We start from the raw sequence: 26,086 nt of genomic DNA, 5'->3' as shown, positions 1-26,086 counted from the left end.
AATGTGTCCAAGCTGAGCGACCCCGTGTGCGGGCAAGTGGGGAGCCCTCCCAGGGCAGGTCCCCTTCCCCAGCCTCAGGGCCCCGATCCGGGCCTTTTGCCCTTGGTGCCAAGGGAAGGAGGCCCAGTGCCTGTTGTTCCAGCTCAGCTGGCCAAGTCACCGGCAGGTCCAGGGAGCCCCAGGCAAGCCCCTGCCCCTTGGCAGCCTCCTGTTTCTATGTGGCCAGGCTGGGGCCTCAACTCTCATCCTCCAGGGGCCTTCCAGCAGCCCAGCCCTGGAGGCTGACGTCAAAAGAAAGATCGCAACCGAGGCCAAAAGAAAGATCGCAACCGAGGCCAAGGTGGCAGCAGCACCTCGGAGACCACAGGTCGTGGGCGGAAAAGGCCTGGAAGCAGGCAAGGGCACGGCCATGGGCTTGCAGACCCCGGCGCTCTGGAGCAGGCCATGCCCTCCCTGCCGGCCTCCTGCCTCCCGGCCCAGGCGGCGATCGCCTGTGGCGACGTCAAGATGAAACACGTCTCTGCCCTGTCCGACCCCGGCCTGACCACGCACGCTCTACCTGGCAGGTGGGTGTCCCCTCTTTCCCGCACCCGCTCCCGCGGCAGGGGTGAGAAGGCCATACACCTTGGTCCCCTGGCCACTGAGGCTGCCACGCCACCGCGCCTGGGGACGGCCCCCCTCCCCTCTGACCTGGGACAGTCAGAAGAGCCAGCTCTGCTGCCTCCGGCCCGTGCGGGAGAGGTACAGAGTGGCAAAGGGGAGGGGAAAGGAGGGGCCCGGAAAATGGCTGCCCGGTGTGTGCGCAGAGAATGAAATTGCCAAGATCCCGGCCCACACGTTCCTGGGACTGCCCAGCCTGGAGTGGCTGGACTTGAGCAAGAACAAGCTGGATGCCCTTGGCCTGCACCCCCATGCCTTCAAGGTGCCCAGCAGCCCCTCATCCTGCTCTCCCTTCCCTGCCCTACCTGGAGTAGGGGCTGTGCAGAAACCCAGCACCGCGGGCTTTGATGATTTGGGGGGACACCGTCCTTGGGCCCCACGAGGAAGCCGCACTCCTGGGAGAAACTTAGGGGAGTCCCAGAGATCCCCAGACAGGCCCGGTCCAAGAGGGAGCCAGGAAGCCACAGTGCCACCAAATAGGGGCTCCCTGGGCAGGATGAGCCCAAAGCCATGCCTGCAAGGCCTAGCACCAGCCAGCAGCACCCCAGTCTCCAGCGCCCTCTTCTCCTCCAAGCCCCTAGAGTCGGACGCAGCTGAAGCGTCTGAACCTGTATGGGAGCTCACTGCCCACGGTGCTGGCCCTGCCCACCTCCCTGCAGCCAGGGGGGCCGAGGGCAGGGGTGGCAGCACCAGCCCAGGGGGGTCTCCGGAGCCACGGTGGGCAGCTCCCGGCAGGCCTTCCAAGCTCGGCGGTCAGCTCAGCCGCCCCTCTACCCGCCGTCCGCAGGGCTCAGCCGGCTGCTGACGCTGGAGGTGGAAGGGAACCGGCTGCACGATGGGAACATCTCCCCGCTGGCCTTCCAACCCCTACGCAGCCTGCTCTACCTGACGCTGGACCGGAACCGGCTGCGGACCATCCCGCCCGGCCTGCCAGCCTCCCTGCAGGTGGGCTGGGAGCCCCGAGGCCACAAGGGGCAAAGGTGTGGCCGAAAGACTGGAGCGTCTGCCCACGGCCGCCAGGCCGGCAGGTAGAGCTGCCCATGGGGGGGAATTTTGACCATAAACCCACGAGGCCTGAGCACCAAAGTGCCTTTCCTCCGCCTGACCTAACCTTCCTGGAGCCCAAAACTGAGCCTCGAGGACTGTCCTGGGCCCGCTGGCTGTCCCTGCCCACGGCTCGTGGCCTCTCTAGGCCGCATGACCCGCCATGCTTGGCGGTACTCTCTGAGCCTGTGTCCTATGGGGCTCTGAAGAGTCATGACAGGGCTTGCGGGTGTCGCCGGGATCCTCTGCACAGCTGGCCCTGAGAGGGGCGGAGACGGGGGGACCCAGTGCAAGGGGGCAGGGGACCCGGCCAGGCTGCCAGCGAGTGGTGGGTGGGCCGCTCAGCCCGAGCCCTGGCCCTAGGAGCTGTACCTGGGCACCAATGTCATCGAGGAGGTGACAGAGGGCACACCGAACCGCAGCCGCAGCCTCAGCGGGCTTGTTCTCAGCAGCAACCGGCTCCAGGAGGACCGGCTGGCGCCCCGCGCCTGCATCGATGTCCCGTGAGTGCTGCTGTCCGCCCTGGCACCGCCCGGGCTCCGGCCCCACGGGTCAAGCTGGGGAGTCCAGAGAGAGAGGATGCTCCCCAGGGAAGCAGAGCGTCAGGAGGGAAGGCGGAGAGGGCTGAGGGAGGGCGCTGTCGCTCAGGCCTGGTCTCTGGTGGGTCACCTGGGTCACCTGCCTCTCTGCCCAGGGCCCAGGGTGGCCTGGGCCCTCAGCCACACCTGCTCCTCCAAGATTTCCTTCTGTCCCTCCCACCCGACAGAATCCCCAAGGCCACAGAACCCCGTCCCCTGCCCGTGCCTGGAGGGGCCGTGGGCCCAGGTGGAGGGGCAGCCGGGGTGGGCCTGGAAGAGGGGGCAGCCGTGGGAGGAAGGCATGTGAGTTTCCTAGAGCAGCCATAACAACGTACCACAAGGTGGGTGGCTTCAAACAACAGACATTTATGTTCTCACAGTTCTGGAGGTCAGAGGTCCAAAATCAAGGTGTGGCGGGGCCGTGCTCCCTCCAGGGGCTCCAGGGGAGGGTCCTTCCTACCTCTTCCAGCTTCTGGGGGCTCCAGGTGCCGCTTGGCTTGTGGCCGCACCCTTCCAGTCTCTGCCTGTGTCTTCACGTGGCTTCTCCTCTGCCTCTGCGTCTCTCCTCTTCCATCTTTTACAGGGACACCTACCGTTGCGTCTACTGCCCATGCTAAACCAGGACGATTTCATCTCAAGATCCTTCACTTACATCTACAGAGACCTTTTTGCCAAATAAGGCCACATTCACAGGTTCTGGGTAGACATATCTTTGGGGGGCCGCTACCCACCCCACTACAGGAAGAAGGGTCCAGGATGAGCGCCCATGATCTCATTTGGACGGCTGAGTCGGGTCGCCGGCAGGAGGGGCCCAGGAGGAGCCAGGGCCCTTACAGGCACTGCGTGAGGAGTCACGATGTGACCCCGGGAGCAGCTGAAGGGCTGGGGAAGTACAGGGCAGGGGTGGGGGGCTGCGGGGAGGCAGGGGTTGACAGTCTAACCTGCCATTCCAGGGACTGGAGCCTCCCGCCCTGCGTCCTCGTGTTCCAGGAAAAAGTTACCAGGACGTTTGGGTTTAATTATTCCTCTTTCCTGTCCCCCTCTTGCCAAGGGGGCAAAGGAAAGCAGACAGCAGCCTAGGGAGGGGCCGCCCAGCCGTGTCGCACTCCCGCCGCGGGGCCTGGGCAGGGGGCTGGCGGCCAGTCAAGCCCGGGCTGGCGCCACCCAGCTTTTCTCCAGCTGGTAGACGGGGAGCAGGCTGGTGGCTCGGCAGGCTCGGGAGGCACTGGAGCCCCCGCCCCCATGGACTGAGGACGGCTCCCGTCCCAAGGCCAAAGGGCTGACCCCACCCACAGGGGCTGGGGGATATCACCGAGAGAAGTCACGCTCCTTGCTCGGACCCGTTCTAGAAGCATCGGCACCCTCTGCTCCTGGTTTCCCACCATGGAGTGGCCTGGGCTCACTGCCTGCCTCCCTGACCCCTCAGGGTGCCCTGGCCCTGATCCCTTGGCGCCTTAGTTTTCTGTCCTTCCCCATCTGTCTTCTACTTGCCTTTGGCCTGAGTGAGGCAGGAAGAGGATGAGAGAGCGTAGGGACAAGAGGAGAGGGCCGCGAGGCCAGGGAAGCACAGAGTGGGGCCAGCTGGGGTGACAGCTCTTGCCCCGGACCACTGGCCCCTCCATTGGGCTTCCTCTGTCAGGTGTAAGTTTAGGAGGGAGGGGAAGACGTGGGCGCGGGATCTGCCATCTCCATACCGAGAGCCAGCCTCGCTCGCCCTGCAGTGAGCTCGGGAGGACCCCTCGGACCCCCTTTTCCCAGCCCCAGCGGACAGACGAGAGCACAGGAGCCAGACGGCGCCTGGCCCTTGCCAGCTGTTGGGAGCCTTGGTGGCAGCTGCCACCTGGGGGCAAATCCCCACTCTCCTCTTGGGCGTGGACCAGGGACCCCGACTGTGGGCTCCAGCCGTTGCTGTGGTCTCTGCCGGGCGCCACTAGCTCCCCCCGCCCCCGACCCCTGGCTCCGCGGGAAGCTGGAGGCCTTGGACTTGTCGTACAACCACAACCGCACCGAGCGCATCCCCGGCTACGTGTTCGCGCACATGAAGCCGGGCCTGGAGGTCCTGCATCTGTCCCACAATAGCCTGCGTGAGGACGGCATCCACGGCGTGTCCTTCCTGGGCCTGCGAGCCTCCCTCCCTGGCCGAGCTGCTCCTGGACCACAACCAACTGCAGGCCGTCCCACAGGGCCTCCTGGGCCTCAGGGTACAGCAAGATCAGGTAGGGCCGATGGCCTGTGCCCGTCCTGCTGTCCCCCTGCCCCACGCGCGCCCCCACCGCCAGCCCAGGGGGAAGCTCGGCTGATGCCTGGAGGCCCAGCCTGGTAGGCTGGCCAGGTGCTCTGGCCTGTGGGCTCGTCACCCAAGGGCCTCCGAGGCTGAGGGCGGGACTGTGGGATGCACCCTTCACCGCCCCCACCTCCCCATCTTGGCCGCCGTGACTGGATGCTGTACCCAGTGGCTGGCAGGCCCGGGCAGCCAAGGTGGACGGCTGCAGACAGCAGAATCTGGGCAGGGGGTGGGCGGGTGGAGGTTGGGAGGGCTCTGGCCCAGAGCAACAAGGGCCGAGCCCCGAGCGGGCAGGTGGCAGGTGGCGGCAGCGACCCGCCTGACCCTCCACCCTGGGTCTGGTGTCTGTGCCTTGCTCTCACCACCCCCTTGCTGTCGGGCCCCTCTTTCTCTCCTCTCACCTGAGGCCTGACTCTCCTTTCTGGGCTCTCTTCTCCTCTGCCCTGCCCTGCTACCCCCACTCCACAGGCACGTGCCCCTGAATTCCATCTGCGACACACGCATGGCCCAGGACTGCAGCCTCATCTCCACGCACCTGGAGAACAACCTTATAGACCGGCGCCGTAATCCACCCAGCACGTTCTCCTGCATCCGGGCCTACCAGCAGGGGGAGGGGGAGTCCGCCTGGCCCCACCAGCCTGCCCCGCCCCTGCTCTTTTGGGACTGGGTGGGTGGCGGGGCATCTTTGCACCACTGGGAGAAAGATCTAGAAGACCCTGCTGCTTCAGATGCGCCCATGCCCCGTTGACTGCTGAGGCCCCTTCACTTAGTAAATGACCCAGCCGGGCATGGCGCTGGTTTGGACTTGAACGTAATAAATGCATCTCATTCAAGCCCGCTTGCCTCCACCAGCCTCCCTCCCCGCTGGATCTAAGCCGCCTGTGCACGCTGGCACTCGGTTGTGCACGGAGCCCCCAGAGCCCACGTCCTGGACACTGCTTTGTCAGCAGGGGCTTAAGAGGGCCTGGTTCTAGAAGTTTCTCCGAGAGCCTCCCCAACCCCACCCGCCCTGGCCAGGGTCCTGAAGTCCCAGCATCACTACCCTCTCGTCCAGGAAGCATCCCTGTCCCAGGAGTGGACGCACACAGGGTGTCACCACCCCCTGGCTGGAGTTGCTGACTGTCCGCTGAGCCCTGAAGACAGGACCCATCAACTGTGCTGGGTGGGGACGCAGGAGCTGCGGAGCCCCCTGAGGGCCCTGGAACAGTTGCCCCGCCTGTCACCGCGCCGGTGCTGGGGAGGGAGAAGGACGGTGGTATGGGGGTGAGAAGGACAGCCGAGTGACAGGCATGGAGGACGCGGCCGAGCGGGTGGGCCCCGGCCTTCAGTGCCGCTGGATGCACCCACTGCCGAGACCTTGCCCCGCCGGCGCCTCGGGCTGGGGCCTGGGCCTGGGAACCGTGAGTCTCGCTTCGATCCAATTCTGCAGCCAGTTCCCCCCACCCCCCTCCCTGGGTTCTCAGCAGAGAAAAGGCCAGACTCTGGAAGGGGGCAGGGAGAGGCCTGGGAAGCTGGTGGAGTGTTTGCTTTGGACTCGTCCCTGCATTCCTGCTCCTCCGGGGCCTGGGCCCACAGATATGGCACTTCCTGTTTGGACTGGGTCAGAGGTCAGCAGCCCTTGAGGCGCTGGCCCTGCCGGAGAGGGCCCGCTGCTTTCCCGCTCTCACGACCCCTCCTCCCGAGTCTGGCTGCCTGGCCCCGGCCCCCCTGCTCCAGCGCAGTCAGCCCCCAGCCCCCTCCCTGCACTCAGAGGTCAGGCCCCGGCCGCGAGGCACAGGAAGTTCAGGCTGGGCGACCCCCACCCCCCCCAGCTGCTCGCCCTTCCCTACTGAGCAGGCCCTCTGGGTTAATTCCACTGCAGATGGGGAGCTCTCGGCCCTTGGAGCTGCTGGCAGGTGGGCAGACAAGTCCTCAAGAGGGCCGGGGGGTGCCAGCAGCTGGAGGCCAGGGCCTCCAGTCCCGGCGGGGAGGTGGCGGTGGCGGCATGGCGCGCCCGGGTGGGGGGCTGGTCTGCAGTGCAGCCAGTGACAGCCCCGGACAGACCCTTCTCGGGGCTGGCGCCGGCCCCGTTGGAGGGCCCACACTTCCTTGTGGTGATCGTTGTGGTGGTGGTGACAACAGGGTAAGAGTGACTAGGTTCAGGAGGCCTGGACCGAGACGGAGGTCCTCGGACCGTGGGGTAGGAGTGAGGGTAAGAACGCCGGGGACAGCAGGAGCCAGAATGGGGACAGGGAGCCGCGGGACGCTCCTCCCGGGGACCTCGGGCCCCCTCCCAGGCACAGGCCCAGAGTCCCGTCCATTGGCCTCCACCGAATTCCTCTCCAACCCGCCCACTCCTCGTCCCCAGCGCTCCTACCCAAGGCCCGCCGCCCACTCCCTGGAGAGGCTCCCTGCACGGCCGGTTCCAAGCCTTCCTGCTGCCTCACACCCCACGTCGTGGCCCGCAGGAGAAACAAGCCCGGGGAGGAGTGAAAGAGAGCGAGGAAGGCAAAGGATGCGTCCGGCACGGTGCACTCCGGGCCCGGGCCTCCCCCCCGGCCCTGCACCTGCTGCCCCGCGTGGCCCCCGCCGGGGCCTCGGGCGGCAGGCAGATGATCCTGGCGCTGCTGCCGGGGGCTATAGCCTCCCCCGGGGGAAGACCACGGGGCCCCGCAGCTTCATGGCGTCCCTGCGCCCTGCGGGCTTCGCAGGAGGCCCACAGATGCCTCCCTGTGGCACGGCCCCCGGTCCAGCTTCCCTCGTCTGGCCACACCCAGAGCGTGCCTCTCTAAAGATAGCTAGACACAGGCCGGGCCTCCACGGAGCCCCCTTCGAGCCCTGAAATTACAGCCCTGGAGGCCCGGGACAGAGAGCCGCTGTGTGATTATATCCTCAGGGGAAGGTCAAAAAAAGCTCTGGCATGGAGAGTGCCAGCTTTCCCCAGCCACGCCGCAGCCATCAGCGCCGGTAAACTTGCGGAGAGCGGAGGCTCGCCCGCTCTGCAGCCGTTCGGTTCCCTCTGAATCCCGTTAGCATGATCCTCAACCAGAATGGCCCCCTGCGCCCAGAGGGTCCCCTGAGCACACGTCACACCTGCTGCCCCCTTGACTCTGGCCTCAAGGAAGCAGTGAGGTGGGAGGGGCGGCCGCCTAGTGACGGTGCCGAGATCGGGGGTGGGTGAAACCAGCAGGCCGTGAATTCGGGGGCGCCAGCTTGAGTTCAGGGGCTGCAGCGCCTAGGAGCCTCAAGGGCCCTCTCCAGGATCTCCGCTAAGTTCTAAGCAAGGTGGCATGCTCAAGAAGTGACCTAGATGTGTGTGTGTGTGATGTGGCCCTGCCTGGAAATTGATCCTGGAGGAGGCAGGGGGCTCCCGTGGGCAATGCCTTGCTCTGCGCTGGCCCTGCAAGAGCCCTATGGGAGCACTCCAGGGAGGGGTCGGAAGGCAGCCCCAGGACGCCACTGCAGGGCCGCCTCCTCCCCGAATCGCCCCCCGCGCCCCATCTGGTATGCTCCAGGAGGGTGAAGGGTACCAGCGGAAGTCGAGGCTGATTGACTCCGTGCTGCAGTCCTGGGCCACGCGTGTGTCGCAGATGGAATTCAGGGGCACGTGCCTGTGGAGTGGGGGTAGCAGGGCAGGGCAGAGGAGAAGAGAGCCCAGAAAGGAGAGTCAGGCCTCAGGTGAGAGGAGAGAAAGAGGGGCCCGACAGCGAGGGGGTGGTGAGAGCAAGGCACAGACACCAGACCCAGGGTGGAGGGTCAGGCGGGTCGCTGCCGCCACCGGCCACCTGCCCGCTAGGGGCTCGGCCCTTGTTGCTCTGGGGAGACGATGCAGAGGGGAGACCTGAGAAACTCACGGGCGAGCAGCTGAGTGCACTGGAGCCTGAGGTGGGGGGGATCTCTGTCAGCTGCTGCCACCTCTGAGCCTCTGGAAGCCCGCTGGGCCACCTCGCAGGCTCCCAGGCTCTGCCCTTCAGGGACCCGCATCAAAGGCAGGGTTTCATACCCACAGGGGATCAGAGGCTTGAGGCCTGCCCTCTGGGTGCCCTGCTTCTGTCCTGGGCCTCCCCTTCTCACTTTGAAGCTGGGGCACCGACAGCTGCAAGGCCGGGGAATGGGCTGCAGCTGACTCCGGGTCCCTCTCCACACACAGGCCTACAGGATGGCCTCAGGCTTAGATGGCCCTGCCTGGGGTGGACCCACAGCTGCTCACCTGCCCTGCCGCCCCTCCTCTGAGCCCCCTTCCGCCCTGCACATCTCTCTCCCCACCACCGCTGGCTTCTGCCTGCCCCGCCCCCCCACCCCACTACCTTTGAGCACCTGCCCTGGGCTCTGGGGCTCCGGGCTGGGCACCGGGTGGGTGGCAGGGTAGCAATGACCCAACAAGGCCTAGGTGAGGGCTGACTGTTCTGCGCCAGGACACAGCAGTGTGGCCTGAGGACCCGGGCAGCGGCACGGGTGGGGCCCCGGGGCAGGACGCCTTCCTGGGAAGCCTGAGCCGGCCACCAGGCTGCTTCTCAGGTCAAGAGAGCCGCGTTCTTTGCTCCTTCTGGCAGAGGGGTCTTCTGCCAGGGGGCCTGCTGGGCTTTCTGGGCTGAGGGGCGGGCTGGTGCCGGCAGGGTCACCCAGCCCTCCGAAGTCCCTGGGGGGAAGAGTCCAGGCTGGGGCTTTGGGGGCCTGTCCAGCGGTGTCCCAGAGGTGCAGGGCATGCTGGGAGAGGGCGCTGGTCACCCCCGCCTCCCCCGGCCCCACCTCTAATGGCTCGGCCAGCCCTGTCTGCCACTGGTTCTTGGGGAGCTAAGACAGCTGTGCATTGGCCTCCTCCAGGGGCCCGGGGGCCTCAGGAAATGCCTGCTCTTCCTTCCTGCCTTACCCCCCATGCCTGCCCTCCCCTGCCTCCTGCTGCCTCCTCGCAGCCCTGCAAGGCCAGAGGGCAGGAGGCTGCGGCTCCGCTGGCCAGCAGGGACGTGCTGTTCTCAGCGCCGCTCAAGCTGGGGTCCAGGTTGTTCCCACACCGCAGCCACAGAGAGCGCTGAGGCCTGGGGAGAGGGAGGGGGGGAGGCCCAGGACTGAGGTGCCGGCCGGCTGGTCTGGGAGTGGCCCCCAAATTAGAGGGCCAGGCCCAGTGACTCAGTGGGCCTTGGGCCGGGTGTGCAGTTATGGCTTATTGCAGACTGCAAACCACAGACGCAAGAGCCTTCCAGGCGCAAGAACCGGATTTACGGACATATTGCCCCAGACGCACCCCCCAACTGTGAGAAAGAGCTCCAAGGTGCAGGGTGTCGCTTCAATGCCGCCCGCAAGTTCCTCCCTCCAGGAACGTGCCCGGCCCAGCACTCGGCCTTCCCACCTCGTCGCGTGCCTGCTGCCCACGCCCCCCACACCCGGCCCTGGGCTCTGCCCTCCCCCACCAACGTCCCCCTCCCCTACTTGTCTGCTCTAAGTCATCTCCTCCAGGAAGCCTTCCGGAGCCTCTGGTGCTGTGCGTGGCCCTGGAGTGCCCCGGCCCCCTCCTCACAGAGAGGACCTTACGCAGTAAGCGACCTCGCTCCCTGGGCAAATGGGCATGCCTTGTGCCCATTTCTTTTCATTTGAAAAGTTGTCAAACAGCTTTATGGAGATAAAATGGACACACTATACAATTCACCTATTGAATGTGTGCAGTTCACTGCATCATCAGAGTCAATTTTAGCACATTTTCAAAAGCAAACTCACACCTTGAGCTGTCACCGCTCTATCCACCACCATCCCCCCTGGCCCTAAGAAACCACGAATCTACTCTTGGGGCTTGTAGATTTGCCTGTTCTAGACATTTCATGCAGAATCACGCAATATGTGGTCTTTTGCAACTAACTTCTTTCGTGCAGCACAGTGTTTGATACGTGGTTTGGATCGTCTTTCGCCTCCTCCCCAGCTGCGACGGGCGACGACCCAGAGATGTTTCACTATGGCGCCAATAAACAGTAACAAACAAACAAACAAACGAGCAAAACCGACTCCCCGTGTCTGGAAGGGCACATGTTCTCTGCAATCTCCTGCTCGCAACCATTTCTAACTACCTCACCCAGGAAAACAAGAAGGAGTCGGAGCTCCCGACCTGGCCCTGCTTTTCTGACTTCTCCCTGTTCCCTGGCCCAGCCTGGAAGCTTCTTGCAGTCAGGCAGCTTGGTCAGGCCATTGTGTCTCAGGTCTGACCAGGGGTCCCTGAACTGGTGCTGGTGAACAGGAAAGGGGTCTGGGCCCAGCCACTCCCCCTGGCAGAACTTTCTAGACCCTTACCTGCCTGACGGCCTGAAGCTGAGCACCAAAAGACTAAAAACAGCAGCTGGCCAGGTGGACGGGACCCTCAGGCCTCACCTCTGTTCTCCTTTCATGGGCCCCGCCTCTCCCTGGCCTGCCCTCGGCCTCGGCCCTGTTGAGCTTTTTCTCTTTCTATGCATTTTTCTCGTCTTCTCAGTGGAGTTCTGTCCCGTCTTGTGTTGCCTGCCTTCGTTTCTTCCCTGTTCTCCTTTGCAGATCTCAGTGTCCCTCCCTGCTTAAACCCTCACCTTTGTCTCCCCCAAACTGCTCTTGCAGGAGTCTCCCCATGACCGAGGCTGGGTCCACAGGCCGGGGGAGGAATGGGACCCCACCCAACAGGAAGGAGGTGTCGTGCTACGGCCCCGGGCTCATCTGGGCCCTCAGGAAGTGGCTGAGCTTCCAGTGATGGCGTGGATGTCATGGCTGATGACGGCCTCTTTCTGGGAGGCTCGGTGGGCTGACCCCGTTACCCCTGTACGTGACCAGCACGGGGCTCGGCCCCGAGGAAGTGGCCACCGGCAGAGCAGTTGTCGCGCCCTAGGGGACAATAGATGTCCCCTAGGACATCTATTAGATGTCCCCCTTCTTGCTCAGATGGAGCAAGAAGGGTGACTCGCTGGCTCCTCCCCTCTGAATCAGCTGCTCTGAGCCCCAGTATCTGTGCTGCCTCCCGCCAGCCCCCAGCCGAGTCCCATCCTGAGATCACACACACAGGACCGCTTCCTCTTTTTTAGGGAAAATGGGCTGGAGTGGGCTGGGAGGTGGGGCGCCGGGAGCGCCCGGGAGCCTGGATCAAGCCCTTCCAGAAATCCACAACAGCCGCCACCCCGATCCCTTTCTAGGCTGAGGCTGCCACAAGTTCTGGGAAGGCTCAGGACCAAATTCGGGGCCCCCCTCACCGGACTAGCAATCAGAGGCCACCTCCCCCTGGTCTCCCTTCCAGTTCTGCCCTCTCGCTCTCCTCTGCCTCCCTAACGCCCGCCCGCAAGCCAGCTCCCGCCCCTCTCTGGGCCTCAGTGTCCCCATTGGGATAGTGGAAAGTTTGAATCTCTGAGGCTGCGCCTGCCCAGAGACGCCAAGGGCCCTTGTGTGAGTTAGCCTGTGTGTCCCTTCCCTGTGTGCCCCAGGGTGCGGAGTGGGGGCAGGCAGAGGGGGGGAGTCCTGGGGGGCGCAAGGGGGAGGGGTGCAGCTAGCCCAGCCGTCTACAAGAAAATTACTCCCTCTGAAGCTGCCAGGGGGGCCGGGAAGCCTGCCCCCTCCCTCCCTCCCTCCCTCCCTCCCTCCCTCTCTCCCTCCCTCTCCACGCCACCAGCCCCCTCCCTCCTTTCCTCCCTCCCCGCCCCCTCCCTGCCGTCCCCTCCCGTCGTCGTCGGCACGCCCGCCCAGCCTTTAGCCTCCCTCCTGCTGCCGCCCGCCTCTGTCTCCCTCTCTCCACGAACTGCCCAGGAGTGAGCAGCTGCTCTCCGACGACCCGACGGACCGACAGACGCACGGACTGCCCGACCCTCAAGACTGCCAAGCAGCCGGCCTGTGCCCGCCGCTTCCCCTCCTCAGGTAGGGTCCCCCACCTCCACAAGCCCCGTGGTGTCCCCGCTGTTCCTACGCTGGCCTTGAGCTGCTCTCACTGCCCCAGCCCTGGCTCCGCTGCCCCCTCGCCGTCCTCGAGATGCCCCCTCCAGCTCCCCCGCTGCCCCCTGGCCGCCCTCTCCCGCCCCCAGGCTGCTTGCGGACGGACGGCTGCAGGCTCCCGGTCCGCGCCCCTTCGTCACCACCCTGCGGCCCCCTGGGTCCTCGGCTCATTCCTGCCTCTCCTCCGCTCTGCCCTCCAGGCACCTCCTACATCCCCTTCCTTCACCCCTCTGACCTTGCTCAGCTCTGCTCCACATCTGCCCTCTCCGCCTGCCCCCTCGGGGTTCTTGCCCAGAGCATCATCCAGGCATGGCTGGGCAGCGGGCACCCTGGCTCTGCCAACGGCCCCCTTAGCTCACTGCAAGTCCCGGGTGCACTTTGCACTTGGCCCTGGTTAGGAGGACCTCTGGGCGCCCGCCCAAGCTCGTCACTGGGGAGCGATCCTCACTGCCTGGGGCTAGTCCACGGCGTGGGCTCAGAGACTTGGTTTCCCGGGCACGCCCCAGGCACCCTGCCCAGATATTCCTTGCTCACCCGCAGGCTGATGCCGTGCCTCCACCTCCTCCTGGGCGAGGTGTGGCTCCAGAGCCCTGGCTGCGGGGTCCCTGGGCGGGGCTGCCTGGGCAGCTCAGTCCTCTCTGTCCCCAGAGTCCCCTTGGATTGGGGTTCCAAAGGGGGTTGCAGAAGGAAACTCAGGCAACTGTGCTGTGTCAGCCAGGCAGCCTTGGCCTGGGGCCCCGGAGGGCTTCTGGGGACCATGGGTAGATGTGAGGACACCATCATCCCAGGATGGGCACCTTTGGGAAGGGGTGAGGTTCAAGAGCTCCCAGGCCAGATGCTCTGGCCCCCAAAGGCAGTCCCGCACTGGCGCCTGGGGGCATCTCAGGAGTGGAGAGAGAACTCCAGTTCTGAAACAAAGTGCAGCTACAAGGTTGCCCTCCAGAGCCAGTCCCACCCCATCCATTGTACAGAGGGGGCAACTGAGGCCCAGAGAGGGGCAGGAACCTGCCCACCGTGGCACAGCCGGTCAGGGGCAGAGCTGGGGCCGGGACTCAGAGCTCCTGACTGACAAACCCCGGCTATTGACCCCGTAGCATCCAGGGAGCCCGCAAAGTCACTTGCATGTTGACGATGATAGCTTACGGTCAAGTGCGTGTGCGTGGCTGGCGTGCTGAGGGAAGTGGCGAGGGACCCGGGATAGGAACAAGGGAGAACGGAGCCCTCTGGGCTGCTCCACGGGTGGGGCGGGGCGGGGCACCGGTGGCTGAGAGCGCCACCCCACCCCCACCCCCCACCCCCCGCCCCCGCCGCCCAGCTGGTCCCATGAGTGCAGCAGAAAAGCCCAGGGTCGCTCAGGGCAGGGTGCTGGGTGGGGCGGGCGGGGCAGACCTCGTTGCCGATTCGGTGGCCAGTCCTGCCCTCTGGGGGCTCCTGCTTCCGTGCCCTCACCCCTCCCCAGCGGGCCAGCTCTCCACAAGGCGGGGACTGACTGAGACTGAGACAAGCTGGACATGCTCAGGCGCCCCCCTCGGGGCCAGCAAGGAGGGTGCCCGGGAACACGCATCCAGGGCTGCGGCTGGTGAGGAGGGAGAGCGCTCGGCCATCACCGCCACCCACATCCTGGGAAGGCTGGTGGGTGGGCAGAGGCGCCTTTCTGTGGAGCTTCCGCTGGCCGCTGCCGTGGGCCGGCGCGGGCGAGCCTCTGAGGGCAATTCTCTGTGCGCGCATCGCAAGGAAGCCATGGCGCTGTCTCTAAGCCGCCGAGACCGGGCAGTGAGCAGCTGAGTGGTGCCCCGGCCACCGCGCTGGCCCGCCGACCGGCCCGCCTTCACGTCCCAGGACCCGGGCCACAGAGGGCACTAACCATCCTACCGCTTTTATGCCCCGCCCTGGAGCAGGGACCAGGGACCCCACTGTGCCGATGGGGAGTCCGCGGCCCAGCCCCTTCACCAATGGGCCTGGTGGCAGTTCTGTCCCAGCGCATTTTAGGGGCCCAGAAATGTGGGGTGCTGGCCCTCTGACCATCATGCAGGGTGGCATGCAAGCATTGGCCCCAATTTCTCCCCAATCCCATCAGTGGCCCTGGCCCAACAGAGGAGCGTGAATGGGGAAGGACCAGAAGAGAGGGGGTGTTCGTAAGACACGAAAGCGTTTCCTTTCTTTAGCAACATTCCTTAGTCACTCAGGACCACAGAGCGTCCCTTTCAGCGCCCCGCGTCGGCGGGGCGTGGAGTCCCAGAGGAGGGATCTGTCATGGGCCTCTTCCCAGACCCACCCACCACCAGCCCTCCTCCACTCCCTGGAGAAGCCCCAAGGAGACAGGCGTGTCCCAGCGATCGCTCGCTTGTCCTTGGCCGCCTGGGGATGCAGCCTGAGGCCATGGCCGGTCCCCGGACTCCTGCTAGACGCTGACTCTCCTGGGGCGCCCTGCTGTGAGCGTGGCGTGGGGGGCGACCATGGGCCCCCCCTGTCCCCTCCCTGCTCACATACTGGGGGCCACACCTGACCACCCACAAAACCTTTTCTGTGAATCCTATCTTCGAGGAAGCCAGTGCGGGCAGAGGCAGAGGGGACGGCCCTGGGAGGATGGAGAGGGAGTCTGCTCAGTCCTGCCCCAGGCCGGAGGCTAACTGGTAGCCCTAGAGTCAGGCCCTTCTCCAGGCTTCCAAAACCAGCTTCCCAGTGCTCCCTGGGGCTGTGGTTCATCTCCCCACCTTCCAGATGGAAGGTTCTGGGGTGAAAGCCGTCCCCTCACCTGGAGTCCCCAGCCCCAGGGTCCCCCGGGGCTTCCTTCACACCCTCTGGGACGCTGTTTGGCTTGTCCCCCAGCCTCTCTACTCTGGGGTGGGGCAGCTCCTGGGTGCCTATGGGAGCTGCCCAGCTGCCCACACCCCACCAGCCTCAGCTCCTCCAGAGGCTGCTCGGCCCCCGTAGCAGTCCGCGGAGCAGCCCAGCTCGCGCTCATTGGCAGGCTGGCATCGCTGACGTTCCCAAGCCCAGTGAAGGTGCCAGGGACTCAGACGACTCACGCCTGCCCCTCCCCGTGGTGACACATCCTTCAGCTTTACTGGACTGGGGCTCTACCCGGCCTCCTCCCAGCCAGCTCTCCTGATCCACAGCATCTGAAGGCCAAGCTCAGCAGAAACCCCACCCTGGAGCTCAGCTGCAGGACAAGGGGCAGCGGGCTGGGTGGGGTCCCAGGCTCCCTGCGCCTCTGAACCGGCCCCTGCTTCTCTCCACCAGCTGCCTCTGCCGGGGTCGGATGGCCAAGAGGGACACAGCAGTCAGAGGCCCGAGTGGCCATGGGATCGGGGATTTGGGGAACAAAACCAGGACCTGAAGGAGAGGGGCGGAGGGCAGACAGAGCCTGGCTCTGGCAGCCCTGTCCCTGGAGATGGGGGAAGTTTGGGAGGTGAGCGCCACTTCCATCCTCTCACACTCCGAGCTCTAGCTTGGCCTCGATTGTGCTCCTATGGGCCTCACTGCACAGGGCTGTGACCCCAGGAGGCCTGGGAGGGGCTGAAGGTGACAGGTCCGGCGACCTCCTAGGCTAGCTGCACAGGGCTACGTCCATCCCAGCCGGAGTCCCTGGCTCAGTGAGGGCTGAGAGCATCTCCCTGTGGGGTCTGGCACCCGCTGGGACCTAAAATGCTTGGGGGAACCTCCCGGGCCAGGCTGGGATGATGGCTTTTCCAGGCCAGTTCCCTGCAGCTGGAGGCGGAGGCAGAGGGGCTGGGGCCGGCCTGATGGGTGCGCTGGGGCCGAGGAGGGCCATCTGGCCCCGCGGGCTGAGGGGAGCTCTGGATGGTGGCAGTCAGAGAGAGACGCCATGTTTCTAGAGGCTTCGTAATGCAAGCCAGGGGGCACAGGACCCTCAGGGCAGGGCCCTGCTTTCCATCAGTGTCACCTCCCAGCCAGAGTGGCAGAGATACAAGGAGTCTTCTTCAGGGAGCGGGGGCTGGTTTGGCCCCCTCTGCCACCCAGGGAGCTCGGGACTCTGTGACTCTGAGGTCTGCAGCAAAGTCTGCAGGGGTAGAGGGGGGGGCAAGGCGCATGTGCCCCCTCTACCATCTCCTCACAGTGTGGCCTTGGGCAAGAGTTTCGGGCAGACTATGAGCCTCAGTTCACCCATTCATCTAGTGGTAGACGTGGTACTTCCTCGTGGTCCTCAGGAGGGCTGTGCTAAGAAATCACTTGAGTGCCCTATCCCACCCTGGGAAGGGATAGAACACCCTTCCCCTCCCTCAGGGCTTCTGCAGCGAGCCTGCGGGGGCGGGGGGTGGGGTGCAGGGCACCCAGCAACCCAGGACCCCCAGCTGACCTGGCTCCTCTGCCGCCTGACTCTCGCCACTTCCCCGGGGCCAGCGCTCTGCAGCAGACGGGCTGGCTCCCTGTTGGCCTCCGACACCCACATGCAGGTCAAGTCTGTCCCTGAGGCTGCAGGGGCACAGGACCCGGCTCCGTCCGGTCACCTCAGCAGCGCCAAGACCCCCGCAGGGAGGAGCGCCCTGGCCAGCCACGCCTGGATGTCTGCTCCCCTCACAGCCGGAAGGCGCGCTGAGGCCATGGCGGTGGGTTCGGGGTGGCTGGCGTGCGGACACCGATGGGGCGGGGCTCAGGGTCCACCCCACCCCCTGCAGCCGCGACCCCACACACAGTACGCCTCAGGAGACCCACGGATGGTGCACGTCCCCTCTCTCGGGGCCCGGGGCCCGGGAGGGAGGCGGCGAGCAGCCGGGTGTCGCTTGCGGACAGAGGGGAGGGGGGAAGGGCGGCCCGCACGTCTGCAGGCGAGCTCCCAGGGCCTGCCAGACCTCAGGCCCGCTCCTGCCACCCTTGGCCTGGCCTGAATGCCTGGCTCGGCCCCTCCGTGTTCTCCGGGGCTGCCAGTGTGTCTTGTTTGGCCGTGACCTGGGGCGGTCCCAGCTGGAGGGCCGGACAAGGAGAGCCCTATTGGGTGGGCGGCCCTCGCTCCAACCTGCGGGCGCGCGGCCTGGGGCCTCACCGCCATCACCGCCTCTTTCCTTCGCTCTGAGGAGGAGGAGGGGCCCATCGGGCTCAGAGAACACTTTGATGGGGCTCGAGGCTGCCCGGAGTCCTTGGGGACACGCCCAGGAGGCCCAGAGGCCTGGGTAGTGGCGGGGGGCGGGGGGGGGGGGTGCTGGCGGGACTTGCCGTGGTCCTCGCAGTAGCTGTCCTCGGGGGGCTCCTGCTTCCGGGGCTGAGGGCCCACCCGCCTCCCGCACGTGTGTGCGGTGGAGGGACCCGGTGCGAGGTGGGGGGAGGCAGCCCTGCAGCTCGGCTTACCCCCCGCCAGCCTCTATGCACTGCCACGCTCAGCCGCCCGCCCGACAACTCCATCACCCCCGGGCGGGCCGTGTGTGGAGCTCCCCGGCTGAGGCCTGAAAGCCCGGGGCCTGGAGCCGCCTGAGCTGGCCTCCAAGTCTCGGGCTGAGTGACTTGGGGAACGTTGGTTCCTCTCTCTAAGCCTCTGTTTTCTCCTCCGTAAAATGGTGCCTTCCTCCCGGGCGCCCCCTCCAGGCCTCTCCGCAGCTCCTCGTGGCGCTGGCGGGGGAGCGGTGGGGTGGGGTGGGGGGGTCCCTTGCGGCCTCCCGGGGGCTTGGTGTCCAACCGGCCCCCTCCGCTCTGCACAGTTCTGGCCGCTGAGTCTCCTGCCAGCTCTCCGCGGGGAAAGGAGGGCTGGGCCGGAAAGCGCGCCAGCCTGCCCGCTGCCTGGGCCCAGCCAGGAGCCGGGTAAAACCAGCCAGACCTTGTCCTGTGCTCTGTCACGGGGCCCTGGGGTAGGGCCTCCAAGTCCTCAGCCTCCCTGCCCCTCAGAGAGAGCCTGCACTGGAGCCGGCCCTTCCCCTCTCTCAGCGTCTTTGTGGGGCCCCAGATGCAGCAGCAGCAGCATATCACCTCCTCCAGAGCCTCCGTCCCCCCAGGGAGGGTCCCGCGAGCCCACTTGGGGCCCCAGTGGCCAGTCCTGCCCTGGTTGGCCTTCCCAGCGCCTGTCCATCCTCTCCCGTGGTGGAGGGACCAGATGCGGGTGGAGGCTCCCCGTGGAGGCCCCCAGACCTTCCCAGTCTCACCAGGCTGCAAGAGGCCTGTCTGCACCCACCGCCTCCTGAAGCCCCCGCCCGGGCCTGGCCAGACCAGCGCCCCGCCCCCACTTGTCCAGGCGGACGGTGGGTCCCAGCGCCTCCCAAGGATCCCGCCGGGCGCTCCAGCCCTGACTCTCCCCCTCCCGCCCCCCCCCCCCGCCCCCGGGAGGTAGTGGCTTTGGCAGCCGCGCCAGGCAACAGGGGAGCAGTGCCCTCCCTGTCCTGCTGCATCTCGCCCTCCTGCCTTCATCCTCCCCTTCCTGTCCTCTCCACTGCTCTCCTCCGCCCAGCCCTGGGTGTCCGGCAGCACCTGGGCAGAGGCCCTGCACAGCAGCCGCAAGCCTGGGAGGCCTAGGCCCAGCCTGCCTTGCCCTGGGGCTTGCAAACTCGTTGGAAGAAGGAGGGACTCGTGGTCCAGGTAGGCAAAGCCCAGGGCCTTCTCCCAACTCTTCGCCAAGGCCCTCTGGGGGCTCCCCAGGTCCTACCTGGCCAGCCTGGGGCTGGCGGGACCTGGGGTGTGATCACGGGCTCGCAAGGCTTGAAGGAGCCAGGGAGGCTGGGCGCTCCCCCAGCATGAGGGAGCCTCACTTTGATGTGTGACCGGGGGTGGGGGGGGGGGAGGCGCAGGCAGGCAGCCTTTCTGAGCCCGTCCCTGGGGCCCGCTGGTGGCGCTCTGGGGCTGCCTCCGCAGCTGCGTCTGCTGAGCAGCGTCCTGGGCCCCTGGCCTCTGCCTGCCCCTCACGCTGGCAGCTGCGGCTCCGTCCTCGGGATGGCGGGAGCCAGCACAGGCCACGTGACCAGCTCAGCCGGGGGGGCCTGAGGAGTGCGAGAGGGGCGGCAAGACGGCGATCAATAGGAACCCGAGGTGCAGAGCTGCTGCGCCCACGTCTGGAGGTGGCCGCAGCCCCCGACCCCCGCCCGCTGGTGGGAGGACTCGGGGGCAGCAGTGCCCGCCCTGGCAGCCCGTCCAGCCCCACGTCGACCGGGCCTGCCGGGGGCCTCCTTCCCCCTTTGCAGCCGGCCGTCAGGCTCGGGGGGCTCACCCAGCCCCACTGAAGCCCCGAACAGCCCTTCCCCGGCCAAGATGGGCCCCAAGTGAGGGCCTCCCTGGGGTGGGGCTGCTTCACGTCTGCACCCGGGGCAACCCCAGACACCCCGCGCCTGGGAGACAAGCAGGGCAGGCGCACTTATTCCTCTTTAACATGGGAAAATGAGGCTGGGGCTTTCCCAGGAAAGCGGGTAGTCGGGGGTGGTAGGAGAGGCAGGGGCTCCAGCCTCCTCCTGGGCACTGTCTTCCAGCAGAGGAGCCTCTGGACGAGCCTGAACCTGCCCGCCACCCTGGCAGCAGCCTGCTCCCCTCCGGTGGCCCTCCGCAGCAGAAGGAAGGGTGGGGGCAGGTGCCGGAGCCCTGGGGCTCTGCGGGCTGAGCCAGGGGAGGGCTCATGGGCCAGGGGAGGAGGCCAAGGCCCAGGGGAGCAGAGGCGGGGGGCTCAAGGACGCCCCCTCCATCTCCAGGATTCCACACATGGCCTGGAAGAACGCCTCTCTCCTCCGCCTTCCCTCCAGGGCTGGCCCAGCCTGGTGCCTTAGCCTCTTGACTCTCTTAGAGAAATGTGGGTGTGCTGCAAGAGGGGCTCAGGCAGGAAAGGAAGCGACTTGTGGTCACCTAAGTCAGCCCTGAGCGTGCCCACGCTGCCCTGAGCATGTGGGACTGGCCCGGGCCACAGCGGTCTCTTTACATCTGAATTCCTCAAAGCCTGTGGGCGGCAAATGGCTGGGTTTCCCTCTCCGCCTCCTCCACTAGCCTCACTGACCCCCCAGGCAGGCTGCGGCTGACTCAGTGGCTTGTGCGTGTGTGTGTGTGCGCGTGTGCGCGCGTGAGTGTGTGTGTGTTTGCGTGAGTGTGTGCGCGCGCGCACTTGCGCGAGCGTGTTGGAGGGCTATAGGCTCACCAACTGGGAAGACACAGTGTTGCCCACTGAGGCCAAGTCCTGCCCGGGGTCTCCTGCTCACCCACACCTCCCTCCCGGCCCCTACAGCCCAGGGTCTGGCTGCACCGGTGAGGGGTGACGGGTGAGGGACACGAGGCCAACACGTGCAGAACCCCAGCCCCCCGGGGGGGGCCAGAGGACGGGCGTGGGCACCGGCTGGGCACTCCTGATGGCATCTCCCCGCCCCAGTCTCGCAGGCACGCCCACCATGTGGCCCCTGTGGCCTCTTGCGGCCCTGCTGGCCCTGAGCCAGGCTCTGCCCTTTGAGCAAAAAGGCTTCTGGGACTTCACCCTGGACGACGGGCTGCCCATGCTGAACGACGAGGAGGCTTCGGGCGCCGACACGACCTCGGGCATCCCAGACCTAGACTCCCTCCCGCCCACCTACAGTGCCATGTGCCCTTTCGGCTGTCACTGCCACCTGCGGGTCGTTCAGTGCTCCGACCTGGGTCAGTCCAGTGGGACGGACGTGGAAGCGTGAGGGTGGGTCGGGGGTGACCCCAAGCCAGCTCAGGAATCCTGACTTCAGTGTGGGAGGGTGTCCATCGGCTCTGGCGCTGGCCCGCTTGCAGCGGAGTCCCGGCGCGCGGGTCCGCGTGCGCGCGAGTCCCTGAGCTCCGCGCCACTCTGGGGTCGTGGCCGTGGCTCACGCTGGTGACAGTGGTGCCGGCCCCCAGGTCTGAAGACTGTGCCCAAGGAGATCTCGCCCGACACCACTCTGCTGGACCTGCAGAACAACGACATCTCTGAGATCCGAAAGGATGACTTCAAAGGCCTCCAGCATCTCTATGTAAGCCCACCCTGGCCCGTCCGAGGGGCTGCAGCACGGGGGCTCGGGTCCAGATGGGTGTGGGCACATACCTGTGGAGTGCGAGAGGGCACCGGGGAGCTGGGGAGTCCTGAGAGAGGTCTGGAGGCGGCTGTGGCGGGAGTGTCCGGGGTCACAGGGCACGTGTGCAGGTGTCAGCAGCCATAAGTGCAGGACAGGATCACTGAGCCCAATTCCCTTCTTGACTGAAAACTCTTCATCTTACTGACTCCTCCCAGCAACACAGCGAGAAAAGATTGCATTGTAGCCAGGGTGCAAGTGGGGAAACTGGGACACAGAGAAGCGGCGGGCTGCGCTAAGGAGCAGTGGTATTGCTGGGCCTGAGCGCCAGCCCCCCGATCTGCACTCTGCCGGGGAGCACAGACGGATCTCCTGGAGGCCGAGCTGGGGCTCAAACATCTGTAAAGTCCTGCTAACTGCGAATCGCGAATCGCTAGCTCAGGTGGCAGGGGATGGGGGAGAGGAGAAGGCGGGCAGGTGGGGGGCTGGGGCCTTCACTTCAGCACACGTGCTGCCTCAGGCCCTGGTCCTGGTGAACAACAAGATCTCCAAGATCCATGAGAAGGCCTTCAGCCCCCTGCGGAAGCTGCAGAAGCTCTACATCTCCAAGAACCACCTGGTGGAGATCCCTCCCAACCTGCCCAGCTCCCTGGTGGAGCTCCGCATCCATGACAACCGCATCCGCAAGGTGCCCAAGGGCGTGTTCAGTGGGCTGCGCAACATGAACTGCATTGGTGAGTGAGGTCCTGCCGGCGGCAGTGGAGGGGGGAGGAGGGTCAAGGAGGCGGGCTCTGCCAGCCAGAGCAGCTGGGTGCTGGGATGTCCGGGACAGCCATGGACCAGCCGGCTGGGCCTCACGGAATTTTCTGGAAGCTTGTCTAGGAGCACGCCCCAGAGCTGCCAAGGGAAAGTGAAGAGAAACTCGGGGCCCGCAAGGAAAGGGAAGAGAAAGGGCCAGCGCAGCCAGCCAGCCAGCCAGCCAGCCAGGCCGATGCCAGACCCAGTGCCCTTGGGAGTTAGTGGCCTTGCACAGCGAGGAGTTTGCATTTAGTCCATTTGCGTTAGTAAATAAGTGGCACTGCTTTCAGGGAGAGACGGGGGAGCGGGTAATTAGCAGGGCCCAGTAGGCCAGCCCCAGCCAGGCAGCCGACGGGCTCCGGGGGTGTGTGGGCAGATGCCCAGCCCTGGCTCCAGGGCTGAGGGGGCCTCTCTCCTAGAGATGGGTGGGAACCCCCTGGAGAACAGTGGCTTTGAACCTGGCGCTTTCGATGGCCTGAAGCTCAACTACCTGCGCATCTCTGAGGCCAAGCTCACCGGCATCCCCAAAGGTAGGAAGGCAGCCCTTGCTTCCCGCACTACCTGGGGACACAGGTGGGGGGCCTGAAGCCATCTGGAGGCACCCAGTCTACTCAGGGAGGGCCTCGGCTGCCCGTCTCCCCACCTGGGGCAGAGCTAGGGTCTCTGCTCCACCAAGCGTGGGAGCGTGTGTGTGCGCACGCGGGCGTGCACGCGCGCACACACACACACACACACACACACACACACACACACATGGCCTCCCCTCCTGCATTCAGCCCAGAGCACCCTCTTTTCCTGGCAGACCTCCCCGAGACCCTGAATGAACTCCATCTGGACCACAACAAAATCCAGGCAATCGAGCTGGAGGATCTGCTCCGCTACTCAAAGCTGTACAGGTGGGCTGGGGGGCTGGGGGGGCCTGAGTCCACACGGTGCCGTGTGGCCTGCGGGCCCCAGCACACCGCCTTGTTCTCATCCGCCCCTTCGCAGGCTGGGCCTGGGCCACAACCAGATCCGCATGATTGAGAATGGGAGCCTGAGTTTTCTGCCCACCCTGCGGGAACTGCACTTGGACAATAACAAGCTGTCCAGGGTGCCTGCTGGCCTTCCGGACCTCAAGCTCCTCCAGGTGAGAGCCAGGGAGTGGGCAGCGCCTGGTGCTGGGCCCTCTAAGACCAGGGGAGGGGCGCAGCCTACATCCCCAGGGCAGCTCGGTAGCCCATGGCCCTCCTTGCTCAGTCCCGTTCACCTGCACTGAGGAAGAAGAAGAGGGTCGAGTGGGGCTGCCACTGTGGCCAGGAGAGAGGGCCGGGCACCGGGGGGCGCGGGGCTGTGAGGGAGGAACAGGAACCGGCCTGGTAGATGATGGAGCTCAAGGTGTCTCGGGGGGGGGGGAACACTGGAAAGGTGCAGCAAGACAGGGGCAGCCCGGGGCAGGAAGTGGGCTGATGAGGGCGCACAGGGCCCGGCCTGGGGTTCTCGCAGGGGCCTTACCCCCAGTTTGGCTGTCAGCAACGTGGATGAACTTGGCCGTACTCGGCCCTGCTCTGGACCTCAGTCTCTGCTTCCGACCCATTCACACGTGCCGGGAGCCGCGCCGTTCTCGCGGGCTGGCCAGTCAGAGCCGAGGGCACCGGAGCCCACCTGAGCCCTGCGTGGGGCCCGCCCGCCCACCTGCAGCGGCGTGGCCCTCCTGGCCAGGCCGAGGGCGCCCTCTGGCGGCCGTGTCCTGGCCGCCTCTAGAGGGCGCTGCTGCGGTCTGAGCGCCTCCCTGCCGTCGGGTGGCTTCGGGGAGCTGGGAGAGCGGGGGCAGGTGCCCCTGAGAACCGGGACGAGGAGGCCCTCTCTCCTCTCACGCCGCGGGGGCTCTGGACTAGGAGGGCGCTTCCCTGGGGGCAGACCCAGAGCCCAGGGGACCCAGAGGGAGGGCCAGGGACTTTATGTGGGCCCAAGATGCCATCCTTCCCGCATCGACAGTCCCACCCCACCCCTCGTGCCCCACGTACCCCTCACCTCACCCCCACTCCCCCCAAGCTCCCCATCCCAGCACCCAGTCACACACCAGTGCCTTTAACGCTGGCCAACACCTGCCCAGCAACCATCCCCGAGCCTCGGTTTGCCCCTCCAGACAATGGGAGGGTCACCTCCATGCCCTCAAAGGGCCGCGTGGATGCAACACGATGAAACGTGGCCCATGAGGCGGTGGGGCGGGACTCAGCTGGGAGGGAGGGCACCAGGCCGGACAGACTCAGGCAGGGGGGTCGGGGCGACCGGGCCACCGCCCTGAGCCACACCCCTCTGCCCCCCAGGTGGTCTATCTGCACACCAACAACATCACCAAGGTGGGCGTCAACGACTTCTGCCCGGTGGGCTTCGGGGTCAAGCGAGCCTACTACAATGGCATCAGCCTCTTCAGCAACCCCGTGCCCTACTGGGAGGTGCAGCCGGCCACCTTCCGCTGCGTCACTGACCGCCTGGCCATCCAGTTTGGCAACTACAAAAAGTAGAGGCGGCGGCAGCCAAGGTGGCCTGGGCGGGGTCTCTGGGGAGCACAGCGATGTCCTGAGGCGGGGAAGCAAAGCAAGGGAGCGAAACCAATGCTCGGCTGCACCCGACCCAGCCCCGCCCTTGGTCCCCAACTCCCCTCATCGCCGCCAACGTCCTTGCCCTGGTGAGGCGTGAGGCCTGGCCCCCATCACACGCCCCTTAGCTTCAGAGCCGCCCCCGCTCCCCCATCATGACCACGCAGAGGTGCCCCCACGAAGCTCTCTTCCCATTCACCCCAAAACCCAATTGTCTGAGGCTCCAGTCCAAGGAAAACGGTCCCTGGGTCTGGGGGGCCAGGGGTGGAGACGGCGGACCCCGCTGAGCCCACCCCATCTGCCTGGCACACATCCCTCCTCGGCCTGGCCTGCTACCCTTCTCCTCCCATGCCCCCCGCCATCCTGGAGTTCACGGCTATCCATCCCAGCCTCCGCCCTACCGGCCCCTGGACCAGTCCTCTCGGTCTCTCCACCTGTCCCTCCCTCGTCCTCCCACTCCTCTCTCACACCCTTGGGCTGGGTCTGCTCTCCGTCTCGCTGGGCTTCTGCCCAGCCCCTACCCAGGCAGGCTGCGGTGGGGGACAGCTGCCCCCCACCGCACCCAGGCCTCGCCCCCAAAGTCTGGATGATCCTGCAACCACGCGCTCCACAGTCCGGGGGGAGCACTGGACTCAGCCGGACCCTGAGAGTCTGTCCCCTGGGAGGGGCCCGGCATCCCGCCAGGGTCCCCATGACGCTTCTCACTGTCTCCCTTCCCCCACCACGGCTAGGTCTCCCCTCCTGCAGCCTTCCAGCCCCGGGGGTACTGAGGGTTCCCAGTGATCACGCCCAGGCCGAGGAGGGGCCGCCTCTGAGGTCGGTGGTTGTCTTTCAATTAAAGAAACACTGTGCAATACGGCTGCGTGTGCAGCCTCTCGGGGTGGACTGGGGACCCGAAAGAAACGGGAGCCACGAGGGTCCGCTGTGGCTGGCTCCCCGGTTCCGCGTCTCCGTGCCCAGTCGGAGCCCTGGGCTGCCTATTCGCTGCTTTCCCTGCCTTCAAGTGAGGGTCCGCAGCACCCCCAGGTTCGGGGCTGGACCAGGAGGCCCTAGGCAACCAGGCAGAAGGCCCCAGGCTGCCCCCTTCCCGTCCCTCCTAGTCACTTCTGTTGCCCCAACTTTCCCCAAACCGGGCTCCTGACGCAGGGCGGGCTGAGGTAGCGTCTGCCCTCCCAGAGCGGAGTGTCTGCAGAACAACAGCCAGAAACTCCCCCCAACCGAGCGGGAGCCGGAAATCCTAGGGGCCCCTGCCGGCCTGTCTGGATGGGGTTTGGGGGCTCAGCACAACACCGGCACCTGTCAGCACCAGGG

The 26,086-nt window shown here is 66.1% G+C and overlaps 2 protein-coding genes across 2 annotated transcripts; both read left to right on the top strand.

The window, feature by feature from the left end:
- Positions 1 to 319: 319 nt before the first annotated feature.
- Positions 320 to 5,399, top strand: LOC136793348 (uncharacterized). Its single transcript, XM_067022888.1, has 6 exons — positions 320 to 566; positions 1,448 to 1,688; positions 2,068 to 2,207; positions 2,471 to 2,623; positions 2,866 to 4,498; positions 5,035 to 5,399. The coding sequence occupies exons 1-4, from the start codon at positions 445 to 447 to the stop codon at positions 2,607 to 2,609; spliced, it is 642 nt and encodes a 213-aa protein (XP_066878989.1). The 5' UTR covers positions 320 to 444; the 3' UTR covers positions 2,610 to 2,623; positions 2,866 to 4,498; positions 5,035 to 5,399.
- A 6,795-nt stretch (positions 5,400 to 12,194) lies between these two features.
- Positions 12,195 to 25,631, top strand: BGN (biglycan). The gene is made up of 8 exons (XM_059050551.2): positions 12,195 to 12,396; positions 20,756 to 21,015; positions 21,244 to 21,356; positions 21,916 to 22,129; positions 22,613 to 22,723; positions 22,996 to 23,089; positions 23,184 to 23,322; positions 24,503 to 25,631. The coding sequence occupies exons 2-8, from the start codon at positions 20,775 to 20,777 to the stop codon at positions 24,698 to 24,700; spliced, it is 1,110 nt and encodes a 369-aa protein (XP_058906534.1). The 5' UTR covers positions 12,195 to 12,396; positions 20,756 to 20,774; the 3' UTR covers positions 24,701 to 25,631.
- Positions 25,632 to 26,086: the final 455 nt, after the last annotated feature.

The sequence above is a fragment of the Kogia breviceps genome, chromosome X (genome assembly GCF_026419965.1).
Source record: "Kogia breviceps isolate mKogBre1 chromosome X, mKogBre1 haplotype 1, whole genome shotgun sequence".
In the NCBI taxonomy this organism is placed as follows: Eukaryota; Metazoa; Chordata; class Mammalia; order Artiodactyla; family Physeteridae; genus Kogia; species Kogia breviceps.
The sequence above is the reverse complement of the archived record's forward strand: the minus strand, read 5'-3'. Positions and strand labels throughout refer to the sequence as shown.